This window comes from Battus philenor, unplaced genomic scaffold (assembly GCF_028537555.1).
Source record: "Battus philenor isolate CCGP_79_NKW_IND1 unplaced genomic scaffold, ilBatPhil1.0.hap1 SCAF_28, whole genome shotgun sequence".
In the NCBI taxonomy this organism is placed as follows: Eukaryota; Metazoa; Arthropoda; class Insecta; order Lepidoptera; family Papilionidae; genus Battus; species Battus philenor.
In genome coordinates this window covers 11,162,756-11,177,248 of record NW_027181691.1, presented here as the reverse complement: position 1 = coordinate 11,177,248, position 14,493 = coordinate 11,162,756, and the positions used below count along the sequence as shown (strand labels likewise).

General features: G+C 36.2%; 1 protein-coding gene across 1 annotated transcript in view; it reads left to right on the top strand.

Annotated features, from left to right (window-relative positions):
* The window catches only part of LOC137925862 (serine protease HTRA2, mitochondrial-like), a 39,232-nt gene that overhangs the window by 7,865 nt on the left and 16,874 nt on the right, over positions 1–14,493 (top strand). The window contains exons 2-4 of the mRNA XM_068769329.1: positions 1,724–1,907; positions 4,698–4,860; positions 12,063–12,152. Coding sequence (XP_068625430.1) covers positions 1,724–1,907; positions 4,698–4,860; positions 12,063–12,152 — 437 coding nt within the window. The remainder of the gene's footprint in view (positions 1–1,723; positions 1,908–4,697; positions 4,861–12,062; positions 12,153–14,493) is intronic.

Sequence of the window (14,493 nt, the reverse complement as noted above, 5' to 3'; positions counted from 1 at the left end):
GACGGCATCAGGGGATAATTTCCGTGTTGTCGATGCCATCCTTCCTTCCATGATTTTATACTCTTGCTTCATCACCTGTCCAGCTAGTATTCCTGACATCTGTTGATGCGTAGTGATGGTCCGTCATTAACAGCTTATCATTATTACCCGATATCGATTCTATTATGCGATTCAAGCCTTATCGGCTCTTGTTCCGTTATCTCTTGATGAATTTTCGGTCGTAAAATAATGTTTTGGACTTAACGCGACCGGGTTATCAGATAGTGACAAGTTAATCTAACTTGCATTACTTAGGTGTTTACAATTTTAACATAGACGTCTATTACAAGGCGTATGCCTCCCCCACAGATATCTATGGAGGAATATACCATGATCACCACGCTTGACAAGCGGGCCTTACCAAAAGGTTTCGGGGGGGGGGGGGGTAATACCTTAATCACCACGCTTGGGAGGTTGGCGATCGCGGTGTGGTATTATGGTACGCAGATGACATTGCTGTCCATCCTCTGGAAACTTCTTTGTGAGCAGTGGCAATCCCAAATAATTAATGCAAAAAGTGTGAATTATTTAAGATTGTATCTCCGGTAAAGGACCAGTGACCTTACGATCAAAAGCCTTATTCCTCTTTCATTGGACTACTACTGCTCATTTTAACGTTACGCCTAAATTACGTATTTCAAAAGTGAAATCCTTCAAGGGTCTAAGTGTACGCATATTTAATAAAATTTCATAAGATGTTTTAGACTTTCCTTTTCTTATTTTTAAATCTTAAATTGAAAGTACATTATTAAATAAGTCATAACATTTTAGAGTTTTTAATTGATCGAAATGTGTTGAACTTGGTCAGGTGACACATGAAAAAAAATAATCATTAATTTCATTTAAAAGAGTAACTATTGAGATTTTGACCCACTCTTCGTAACAGATCAGCGTTCCGAGTCGTTGGTAGCTTACTGCTTATAATGTTTAAATAATAGACGATTCCAAAACGCGTGTAAATGCCTATGAATAAAGATATCTTAAATTGAATTACATTGTTATATACACGTTCCACGTGATATCTTAGATCTCATTTTTTTCAGGTCTAAATCTAAAATTGAAAGTGTATTTTTTTATTTTATTTAATTAACTTTGGCAGAGTTATAGCTAAAATAAATAACAGTCAGAGAATGTAAAAATAAATAAGCGATTTAAATTTTTACAGAAATTTAAAAAAAAATCTATAAACAATAAAACTAAAAATTAATTGTTAGTAGTTTAGATTTCAATAAAATTTTATATGTATTTGAAATTTACAGTAACTAATCGTGATTTTTAAATATCCTTGCAGAAAAAAAATCTTTGTTTTCCAATTTTGTACGTGAGAAACTGAGTTATCTCACAAGTTTAAGTAGAATTCGTGTGAGAGCCTGTTGAAAAGCCTGCATTCTAGTATAAGGAAAGTATTTTGAAGATATATTTTGCTTATACTAGAAACACATAAACACGTGGACCTGCGTAAGTTCACGGAACTATTACTTAGACTATATATATATATATATATATATATATATATATATATATATATATATATGTAATATATATATAAGAATATATATATTCCTTTTCATTTTAGAATTTAATTAAAAAGAAATACCAACGTTTACGTCATAATAACAAACCTTATTCAGGAAAATAATAATCGAAAAACATATATATGCCTTTCCTTTTTTTTCTCTCCTAGGGGTGCAACACATTCGAACCTGGTGATCTGCGATCAGACGGGAAAAGTGTTGGGTCAAGCTAAAGGACCTGGTACCAACCATTGGGCTCTCGGTATTGAGAAGTGTGCTACAAGGATCATCACCATGCTGCACGCTGCGAAGGAAGACGCCGGTTTGCCTGTGGATCAACCCTTGGATTCACTGGTAAGTGTGACTTGTATGTTGCCACACGATTAGATTTATTCGGATTTTCCTGGATTATTTATCAATAAATATCACGTAAAGTTTCTGGAGTGGAGACCACAAGTCTGTTGACTTACCTTGTGGCCCACTGTCCGGCGTTCGGAAGACTGCGCGCAGATTCCGAACGCCGGATGGGCAAAAAGATAGAGGAAAGGATTATCTCGGCCATCATGCAAGACGAAGGGGAGAGAGAATGCTTCCTCAGCTACTGCAGGAAGGTGGTGATAAATGCAATAGGTAAAAATAAAACGAACACTAAAATATAGAAATAAAAGAAATATAATAAATAGTACCAAAAAATAGTGCAATAAACAGTATAATATAATATGATAATTACAGAGAAAATACGTGTAAAATATTTGAACAATAAATGTAATGTTGCAAAATAAAATAGTAAGGAAACCTAGAATGTAGTGGTTGAGGATGGATGTGTGGCTAATAGAATGAAAGAGAAACACTAGGAAAATTGTACAATGAAAGAAACGGTACAACAGATAAGATGATACATGAAAGAGAAGAATGATAATAACAAAAAATATGAATAAATTACTAGAAATAAAAAGTCCCTGTCCCACACGAGATAGGGGAACGAGAGGTCCCCAACAGCGGGGACCATATTACAAAAGTCTACAGAGACTTCGGTGACATAGTTCAGGTCGAGGAAGTCGTTGGATGCAGGCAGCGTAAGAACAGTTATCGTGGTGACCTTCGAGGGAAGCCAATGCTTCGTACTGGGCGTCCACCGACTGAAGAAGAATAATGCTAGAGGACCAATTTGATATTTATTTATCAGTTTTTATTATTACAAATTTTAGATCACTTATACACTACATGGGAAGAATAACAGTAAAGCCTATTTTAATAGGAACTAGAATGAAATTGAACACCACTATAATGATATTTGTGTTATCGGTGATGACTTACGACACATCGACGTGATCTCTTTTATTGGTGATTAGGTATTTCTCTTAGAAATCGAATCAGTTATAAGGAAATCCATAGAGAAAGTACAGTATCCAAAGCCTTTAAAATAATAATAGTGTGTTAAATGACTAAAATAAAAAGAATGTATAAAAAAATAAAAGTATATGAATGGAAAAGAAGATAGATAAAGAGAAGGGAAATACCAAATATAAAACTAAAAAGTATACTGTGTTATATATTACGGTAGGCTTATATATATATATGTAAGCCTTTCTATATATCTCTGTATTTGTGTGCGTGTGCGTGCGTGCCTGTGTGTGTGTGTGTGTAGACATGTACGCCAAGAGAATGTAAGGTATTGTGATGAAAAATAGATGACGACTGAAATAAATAGTAAAGAATGTAAGGAGAGAAAGAGAAATAATTTTTTAATGGCTCCAAATAGCAGGAGCCATAAAAACAGCAAAGCCTATCGCTTACTGTCCCGTATTTTGCGGCATGAAACCATCTCAATGTAGAATTAGGAGTCAAAAGCATCATCGCTTCACTATTACGGGACGCAGGATACCGCCACAATTTCTTGCAATATGCAGAAACTATATTAAAGCGCGTAATAACAATAAATAAAATTTAACTGTGTTGCAGAAAGAAGGTATATTCAAAAATTATAATTGTAATTGTTTTTTTAAAAAAATCAGATGTGAATAGTAAAAAGAAAATATATAAACAGTGTAATATTGTAAAAAATGTGGCGAAGCATGGCAGGCGATGCATAGAATGTGTGTAAATAAAAGCAATAAGAATTAAAGAAAATGTGAAAGAAGGAAGAAAGAATGCCAGAGATTGACGGACGAAACCATAAAAATAAATAAAACTGTACTGAAAAACTTAGTTAACCCTTAATAGCCTGATTTACGAAAGTGATTTTTTTTTAATATTACTGTTTGCTTGAGGGTCTAGATGAAGGGAAAAATAGATTTTTTTTTAATTTCGTTGAAAAGAATATTATACAACAGTAAAATTCGTACAGCCAACCTATAAAAAAAACTAATATTAATGTGAACATTCGGTTTAAAAGATTGGTATCAAAATTGAAACTCTAGGCTATTAAGGGTTAAATCAAAATCCCTGTCCACAAAAATGATACAGGAACAAAAGGTCTATAGAAACTGGGGTCATAAAGAACTGAACAAAGCCTAGCGCATTGCCGAGTTAACATGACAGAAGACATACTACATAGTGTGTAGAACACATAGGTCATTATGATCTTGTGGTTCTGGAGTAGAGACCACGGGTTGCCAAGCGCAGCGTTGGGCGTACGAACACGAAATGGACAGACTACCTGCCAAAGTCATTGGAAGACCTTGAATGCAGGTCGCTTCCAGTCGTTACTACAGGAAATCAGCTCTAGACCTATGTCCAGCTGTGGGTGAAATGGTGATGACAAAGTTTGCATCCCTCGACTTAAATCTACGAGGGTCTCAAAAGCGACATAACCTGATAAAGCTCACAACGAATTAGGAAGGATTTACTTGTTGGCATTTTCACGATGTCTTTCCCTTTAAATTACATTTAAAAAGTCTTTCATTAATAATGCTGGTAAACAAACACGTATATATATATATGTTGACTACAAAAGGAACAATAATGTGTGCGTATGCGTATACTGTATTTAGTATTCTAATGTATAAATACATAAAAAATCGTCTATCATACTAGGCACAAGTAACTATGGCTTAACTGGGATAAATAGCCATCCAATTCAAAGTAACAAAGCTGGACCGAGACGAATTGACACCCATTAGAGCCAATTGGCTGTCCCCTCAGGGTCTGACCCTGTCGGGGTGCGAGCAGGAGAGCAGCAACGCGGAGCTAGCTGCACGTGTGCTAGAGAAGGACGGGCGTAGCTCGCGAGCTGTGTACGTGGCTTCTGATACAGCGGGTTCGCTGTTCACGGGAGCGCCTGCTGGAGGAATGGTCCTGATTGCTGGTAAGTAGGTTTGATTCTATTTTTATATTTATGCCATCGTCCTGTTGAAAGACGGATAAGAGGTAAAAGAACCTTGTCAAAAAATAGATGCATCCTAAACCTTTTTTTTTTCGGGGGAGGGGAGGAACCCTAAACTCTGAGGGAAAGAGATGGCAATGTCGATTTCTACCCACTAAGACTTCCTTGGCGATGGTCTTCGGTAGCTTTGGTGTGGTCTCCGAATCTTCTACAAAACTCGCAGCTGCAGCAGTACTGTGCCAAGATACATTCCTGGAGGAAGTTGTACTTCCCCGGCATCCTCGCTGTACCTTCGCATTGGTGACCTTCTCGGGTTCGCATTGAAGGCCCCCACTGGCCCGCGAACCCGGTGCCTTTTTAGTCGTCTCTTATGACGGGCAAAGAATACCTTAGCTCTTTTCCAGTATACTAGACGATTAGATTCATCCTTAACCTAAAAATATCTGATGATCTGACCGGTCGTCGTGGCGATCTTTGGAATAGGCCTGTACCCTGCAGTGGCATGATATGATGATGGTAAGCCTTATTCAAGGTTAAGATTTTTTAATGCGACCGAATCAGAAAAGATGTTCGTGAAGTTTACCAAAGAATCTGACATAGTCCAACGGATTGACAGCTTTTATAAAGTAGGCTATATAGGGCACAGAACTACTGTACTGTAATAGAAGGTTGCATCATTAAAAATCTGATGAGTTTGAAGATGGGTCAAACCAAAAAACGTTGGCAAGTGTTATATACCAGCAGTCCACAGAGATACGAAGGTGAAGGTCTAGGGCGGAGGTTATCAGCTGACCCAATTTCCGAGCGTGTCCTCAATTCGCGTTTACCGCTTCAGTATTCTCACAATAACAAAACTTTGCATTTTAGTCTAAATTTATAGAACCGCGAAACGCCATATCTTAGCTATGTAAATTGAAACCAAAGTTTTTTAAAAAATGTATTTGTTTATATACTTTTTTAATGCAAGTTTTTACCAATTCCTGGTGGTAAGCGATGATCGAAGATGAAGCACGCAGACTCAATAGGTTCCAATTCAATGTGACCTTGAACATTTGGGTTATAATTCTCGGGAAAGAAACCGGTAGATCCTACCACTACTGTAAGGGTGGTAGTGTATTTCGTGCGACAGAAATAACGCTATACGAAGCCGAAATTAGCCGATTGTCTCTTTCCAAAGGTCGATGTTCAATATTAATCGCCGGGTACTGTATTACGCTTTTAATTTTCTGTATATTTAATTAACTAGATGGATCATAAACGCTCTTAAGCGTGTAATAATATAAATAGATAAATAAATTCTATAAGTAAATTATTGAAGCCGCCTCCATAACAACCTAACTTAAGTAACTTTAGTTAACACGTTGACTGCCATGTCACCCATATATGGATGACGGAAAATTTTCTGTTCACACCAGCGTCACCCACTTTGCATGGGTATATTTTTATTAAATATAGGAAGGGGTAAGAAATTTTCGAAAAGATTTTTAAAAGAAAGTCGATAGGTAATATTATTTTTTTTTTGTTAAAAACTATATTATTAAAGAATAAACTTAAAGATTAAAATTTTACGTGTAATAACAAAAAAAAATATAAATAATGAAATAAAAAAATAAATTATGTTTATTATGACAAATCGTTATTTGCTTTTTTTAAAAAAAATAATTGGTTATTTCTTATTTTTGAATTTTTATAATAAGTGAATAATAAATGAGCCTGGCAGTCAACGTGTTAAAAATGCATCCGACACGATCTCTGTCTATTATTTATAATTACACGTGTATCCTGAAACTGTGTCGGTTGAATTTAAATTAATTATATAAATATGTATGTATATATATATGTGTATATATGTCACATTAGCTTATCGTATGGATGACAAATTTCAATTTGAATAAAGCTGATAACCTACATATACACTACGTCTATTTATATTCATTATTTTGGATCACAAATTTTCGTTAAACTTTGATAAAAATGTAACAAAAATGTAACAATTAAATAAATTTATTTTATCGAAGGCTATGATGAGTACGTCAAAACATTCAGTTCGATGTTTCCCAACGTGGTGCCCACGCCCCACAGAGGGGCAATTTGATTATTAATGGGACAATTCTTAACTGGACTCTTCACGAGTTCAACCCTCTCACTTTAATCATATATATGTTACACAGTGGGCGAACGAATTTTAGAAAGATTAGTGGTACATGGTACGTGAAATATTGAAAAATACTAGTATATATATATATATTAATTACATTTAAATATATTGTTACGGATAGATCACTTGTATTCGTACTGAAAGGATGTATTTATTCATGGCGCCGAGATTACAATTGTTACGTACTATACTCTCTATTCCCGTATTTCGTGACTGCGCCAACACTAAGTTGTAACTCTGTGAACATCCTTTATACTTACGCCACGAACTCTACTTCAACCCACAATAATATGCCGACTACCCTTTTCGTTGTCGTTCCGAGACGTCAGACGAAAAACTCTATGCCTTGGGACCGCTCCTTTAATACTACTTAGCAGGATATATCTAGAATATTCGACGCTTGATGGAGGAGAGGTAAAGAGACAATGAAACCAGCTGAAGGATAAGCCTCTAGTGCAATACGGACGTTATTTCATGTCAGTGCATTGCAATGCACAATAGAGCTTTAGTTGCACTTTTTTGATGCGCGCCGTCAGCCCCGATTGGCACGATCGTGGAATTCGTACTTTGTCCCCGGCGGTCTTGTATTACCTTGCGGTCGTCGCAGTATATTTTTACATAGTATTACATTTATATCCGATATATATATAATGTGTTTAATTGACCAATCTTTGGTCAACATAAGCATTCAATTTTAGAACATAAATGTAATAGTGTTTTGTTTGTAATTGGGCCATCGGCTGCCACAGATGAGCAATTCTTCCTAATTTGATCTAAGTTCTTCAGATTTTCTTATTTCTAATTCGATCTCGCAGCGAATCTCATAGTCCACTATATTTATCGCTATGAATGTTCCGAAATGTAAAATAAAGAATAATCAACTCTATTAACATTATATAAAGATCACTTTTTATTTTTGTCTGGAATTTATTACAATATTTGACAAAAAAAATTACGTTAATGAAGCTTAATGAAAAAACCCGTTAGAGGTCGTCAGCCATCACGCGCCGGAAATGATTGTTATTCAATGTCGTATGAATGATATCGATTTTTAAATCGATTCACAATTAGAGACGAAGGTATATGTGGGACATGTTCGATTGATACAAAATATTTGTACAGGTTAATTGGTTAAGTGGTAAATATTTAATCGTTTTTAAAATTAATTTTACATATTAAAGTTAATTATTGTTTACTATATGTCCTTGAAGACTGTACTGCCAGAAATGTTAGCTTTCGCATTCAAATACCAAAAAAATATTAATGTTACATTATATTTCAGAGTAATTAATTTACAAGTGATGTTAAAGCTTCAAAGCTTTTTGCAGAAGAGCTTTGCATTGATATCTTTATAGCTTTTATACCTGTAACTTATTTGTCCAGTATAAATATATTGTCCCATAAATCAACGTCAAACCAAAATCGTGTGATAGAACTAGGTAGTAGGTAAGTATATTTCAAAGGATCCAAAGTTAGCCCTGCACATATACAAAGCGAGAGAGATAGAGCAGAGATAGGAGAAGTAATTGAAAGAGTTAGATCTTAGGTATAAATTGGGTAAAGTAATAAAGATCTGCCGCGTTTGACAGGCTCCGAAAGCTCTTCTTGTCCAAAATACCGTAATATTTCAATACAAAAGTGTGACCAATGTGTGTTGCCGGTGATGAAGTTCGGAGACGAGACGCAGTCACTTACGACGGACCTCAGATGGTTCAAGGTCACACATAGAACAATGGAGAGGGCCATGTTCGGAGTTTCGCTGCGAGATCAGATCTGCAGAAGAACAAAGATTACCCAAGTGGATCAAAGAATTGCTCGTTTGAAATGGCAGTGGGCCGAAAGGTTCTCGAGTGGGAATCATGAGCCAGTAATCGCGTCGTGGGTAGGCGGCCCACTAATTGGACCGATGACATAGTGAAGGTCACGGGAAAACGCGGGCAATGCAGGACCTGTCATAGTGTCCATCTTTGGGCGTCCATCGGCTGAAAATAAGAAGAAGAAACTCTACTCTGGTACACCCTGTATAATACATTTTTTAATAAAATAATCTCGTTGTTTTAGTTCATGTTTCAGCCTATAGAACGCCCACTGCAAGGCATAGACATTCCTCAAAGATCTGATCTCAGATATTTTTGGGGGGATATACGATAATCGCCACGCTTCGCAAGCGGGTTGCCGATCGCATTGCAGTGTAATAAAAATAATCTATTATTGTTGTTTACAATATATTATTCAAAGTGATACAACGTCAGTGTTGAATAAACAAGAGCAATTTACATATTATTACGTTGTTTATGTATTACCGCACTGCCTCTGTTGTAGGTGCTCCATTTTGTATTTATTTTTTCAGGACATTCCATATTATTGAGTAACTCCATTTTTACAGCTATGTATTCCACTATGATCATCTTAAAATCATTATTGTTTTAGCAAAAAGGTTATAACAAAACATAAGACGTATAAAAAAGTTGGCAATCATGTCACCAACTATGTATGTCAGGATATTATTTTTTTATATATATTATCCAATTAGACGATGAGATGATTTATGATGATCAATAGGAGATGAATTTCAGAAGAGCCCAATCAGCCCAATCATTATATAACGTCGGCATTGGTGTACCTACAGAAAGTTGCCACCGGCTAGCAGGGCAGTTCTGTTGACAAGAGTCGGCGAGAAACTCAACAGTTGCTCTTTACAAATATAGTTTTATAAAGAGCCCGCGACAATAATTAGTTTCCTGAGTGAACATCTGAATCATTTAATTTCACACATTAATATCAGTATAATATTCTTGGATAGAAAAATCAATTGATGGTGATGAAATAAATAAATCCCGTATATCATTTTAAGATCGCCCGCTCTAGTTTTTCCAAGTAACCAAAAATTCTCCAATGATTACCTGGAAGAATCGACATGACGGTTTGGGATAAGACTGCAGTTAATGCCATTGGATATTATTGCTGGAGTTTATTCAGCTACTTCTTCTCCCAGCTCTCTTTCCGAAGTTATAGCAGTGTAATTAGCCGGGCAATAAAAACCGGACAAGTTTAGCTTCGGCCCTCTCAGGCGCTCTTGTCGGAATTCTAATCGGATATTACCGATAAGTGACAGCCTAGGCTGAGACGCATGGAGGCCCTTGAGTTTAGTCACATGGAGCGTTCACCGAAGTAATCAAAGGGCTCCCCCCCAAATCGGTAAAATATTAATATATAGCGGCCCGAGCCGAGGATCTTCTAAGCCCACGAGCTGCGCGCTGTCACCTTACACCAGCAATATCCAGGAATCTGCAAATACCATTTGGGCAGCAACAAATATAGTAATATAAAGAGCGTTTGACAATTAACTTCCTGTGTGAGGATCATCGCGATTTGAGTTTTCTGATAGTGTCGTTCTTCAAGTTTCTAAATAGAAAGCTACAAATTCATACGTAATATACATAATACAGTAAGAAAAGTACCAATATTTAGCCACTTCCGAACATGCAGTGGTAGTCGTGTAATAAAGTGCACCGCCCGCCAGCCCGCTGATAAATGCGTATGCGGCAAACAATGCGAATTACACAACTGCCACCGTTAAATCACTCAACACGTGTTTCACCCCTCCACGGGGCATCTTTAGGAGTTATGTTACACCGATTTGAGCCCAACACAGAGTCTAAATCAAATAAAAGTTCTGTCGTTTATTTTTTTTTGTTAATCATCCATGGTCACCCTAACATGACTGCGCTACTGCGCAGTTCCATATCAAACAAACACCTTATGACAGTATTAGATGTATTACAGAATAATTATTTTAGTGCAAATACTACATACAATGCGATGTCTATTTTCTAATAGATTTAATTGCAGAGTACTTCGCTGTTGATGTACAATCTCTTTGGTTCATGTTTTATCTTAATTAATCTAATTTCAGTTGGAACAGAAGGCTTTTAGAGACATGCATAACTATAGCTAAATGCTGTCTATATGACTATTTAATCTGTTTATCTGTATGAACATAAATATATATTTACCATGTGTATTTGTTTATGAGTGCGTGCGTGCATATGTGTGTGTTATGGCTCCGTTTTGGGGGCGTCTTGTTCAATTCCTAACAGATGGACAGGTTCTTTATTCACATAGTAATTTTTAAAATTATTTTAATTGATTTCAATAGTCATCTTTCATCTTTCTCAATATCTTTCATTTCTTTCTATACATTGCTTTCCTTCCTTAGCCTTCCTCCTTCATTTGTTTAACCATTGTTTTATTTTTAATTGCTGTTTATTTTTAGTGTTTGTGCATGTATGTATGTGCTTATGAATATTTATTTTTTATTATTAAGCTTTTATTTTTAACCCAAAGTTGTACAGTGTTAGATTGTTATAAAACGACAAGATTTCGAGATGTTATTTAAAAATGAACTTTATTTTGTAGATAATAATATAAAGTTAATATTATTTTAAACCTACAGCTGTTCTTCCATAGACAACGCATGTGATTTTTTGTGTTTCTAAACACTTTTCATAAGTCTGATTCCTTTCAGCCCATTGATGTATACTGTAAGCATAGACCTCTCCTAAAGATATCTATGGAAGGATATACCATTAGCACTGGTAGCTCAGCAGTAGAGTACAAAGACTTGCGATAATAAGTCGCGGGTTTGATTCCCAGTATACAATCTTATATAATTCATACGCTGTGAGTAAGAAAAGTACTAATATTTAGCCACTTCCGCACATGCAGTGGTAGTCGTGCAACAAAGTGCACCGCCCGCCAGCCCGCTGATAAATGCGTATGCGGCAAACAATGCGAATTACACAACTGCCACCGTTAAATCACTCAACACGTGTTTCACCCCTCCACGGGGCATCTTCGGGAGTTATGTTACACCGATTAGTGCCAAACACAAAGTCTAAATCAAATAAAAGTTCAAGAATCAAAAAGAATAAAGATCTTAAGATCGGTTCAAAATGAAGTCATTTAAAAGAAAAAAAAATAGTTTTAACGTGTTTATTGACAAGTATTCATGGTGACCTTTCAGGAACTGGATCCAACGCGTTGCTCAGGACTCCCGATGGCAAGCAGCATGGGTGTGGAGGATGGGGCTATCTCCTCGGAGACGAGGGTGGAGGTAAGTCCTCTTATTATTTTCTTAGACGTCAGCTTTTAAATTTTATCCACAGATATCAGTTTGATAGCTAAGCCGTTAGCAACAATAGTAATGTATTGATTCAAACTGTTGTATCCAACTTTGAGAAAGAGATCACACGTTGAACTCAACTCGGATGGGCAACGATCAGGAAGCTCTAAAACCTCTTCCCGTCCAAAATACCGCAATGTTTGAAAACGAAAGTCTTTGGTTCATGTGCGTTGCCGATGATACGGATCAGAGACGTGGTCACTTACGGGCTTCATTTGAGAGAGCAATGGAGCGGGCTATGCTCGGAGTTTGGTCGCGAGATCGAATTAGAAATGAGATACGTAGAATAATTAACAAAGGTAGCTCAAAGAATTTCTCGTCTGAAATGGCCGCTGAGGCCGAAAGGTTCCCGAGTGGCGACCACGAGCAGTGGCAGGCGCCCACTAGTTGGACCGATGACATAAGGTTGCAGGAAGTAGCTGGATGCGTGCAGAGCAGGACAGGTGATCGTTGCGGTCTTTGGGAAAAGCTCGTGCCTTTAATTGGGCGTCCATCGGCTAAAAAACAGAAGAAGAATCTTTACGTAGTACAAAAACATACCTCAATCCATCGGGTATAGGTTAATAGCAGGTGTTCTAGTTCTATCTCTTAGACCTTAAGGCCAGGGCTTACAAAACCGGAATCCCGGACGATTTTTGTCCGGTATTAAAAACCGGTATATATTTAATACCGGTTTTTCGGTATTACATTATACATACAAAATGCAAGCTATTAATATTATTTCATAAATACTTGCTTCTTTAATTATATAATGCCATACGAGCCAATTACATGTAAAATGTAACATACAATGTAATACATACTTTTTTTACTTGCACGTTTTATTGTATCTATCTACTCCTACTCTCTATGTAATAAAATAAATAATATCTACTCATTTCAGAACAAAATTTAGTTGATTTAATATATTATTTGTTAATTCAATATAACAACTGAGGTAAGTAAAAATATAAGTATGATATTTTTAATTAATAATGCCGGTTTTAATACCGGTATACCGATATTTCAAATATCAAATACCTGTATTCAGATTTTAGTTCGGTATTGTAAGCCCTAGTTGAGGCCCTTAAAACTAGTGTTGTATGCGTTCTATTGACAGAAAGTGACAAAGAACACCATGGGGTTTTTACAACCTGTTCGTTTCCCAGCAGTGGGGTATACAAGTGGAACCGCTAAATACTTCTATTTTACCGGATTAGGAAGCCGTCGAGTTTTTAGATCTTCGGTGAATGCTTCATGGAGTGTCTATAGTAAGGGGCCCCGACCGGAGAATCCCAAAGATCCAACAAAAGGACCTCTAGCGTCCTTTCTACCCCCTAGGTTCGCCTCGAGTTCATCAGTTGCTATTTCCTGGTTAATATGAGTATCAAATAGCGGAATTAAAACACGTGATATATCCAAGATAAATACAAAATATTTCTAGTATCTATATAAACGTTATAAAGTACAACTGTACTGATTTATACCAGTCACGTAAACCCACTAAAATATCTCATAAAAATATTTCAATGTTATTGTTGACGTGTTTATGAAGAATTATTGCAACACTGTTACTTTGTAAGTGATAATAATTCGACCAAAGTTAAAATCAATTTTTAACAACAGGTCTTTAAAATTATCTCAATGCACGAAACGTGTTTAAAATAGATCACCTTTCTCTAAGCTACTTATTAAAATATTCTCATGTAAAATATTGTTACATACTGTGGGTTCTGTAGTAAAACACCACTGGTTCACAAGGAGTCCTTTATTCACAAATCAGATGGTCACCCTACTCACAAAGTATACTTTCGCTTAATCCAAACTTCGCTTCCAAATCGCTCAAGAAATCACTGTCCAAATAACTTACCAAATAGTCACTTTGTATCACTGATCGTAGATCTTAAATTTATAACTCAAAAAACAACACAGACCTGTAGACTTTTGTAGCACACCTATTTATATTATGGAGAAGGTTCTAGTAAGTTCGAGATAGTACTCGGTTAGAATTTCCGAGAACCGAAATCGATAAATAATTTCATGGTAACGCATGTTACTGCACTTCTTGATCCTAGGGTTCAGTGTTTATTGTTTAGAGGGTTCTGTAACTCGTGCTTTGTAACAATAATAATTACATTATCACCATCATTTTCATTTATTCAATCCGTCTACGCAGTCACATGCTTTTCAACATTTTTGGCTCTTCGAGCTGAATAGATAGAGATTGGAAATGTTTACGCGCTTCTCCCTTTCTTCAGTTGAGGACAAACATCTCATGCGGTTCATATATCTC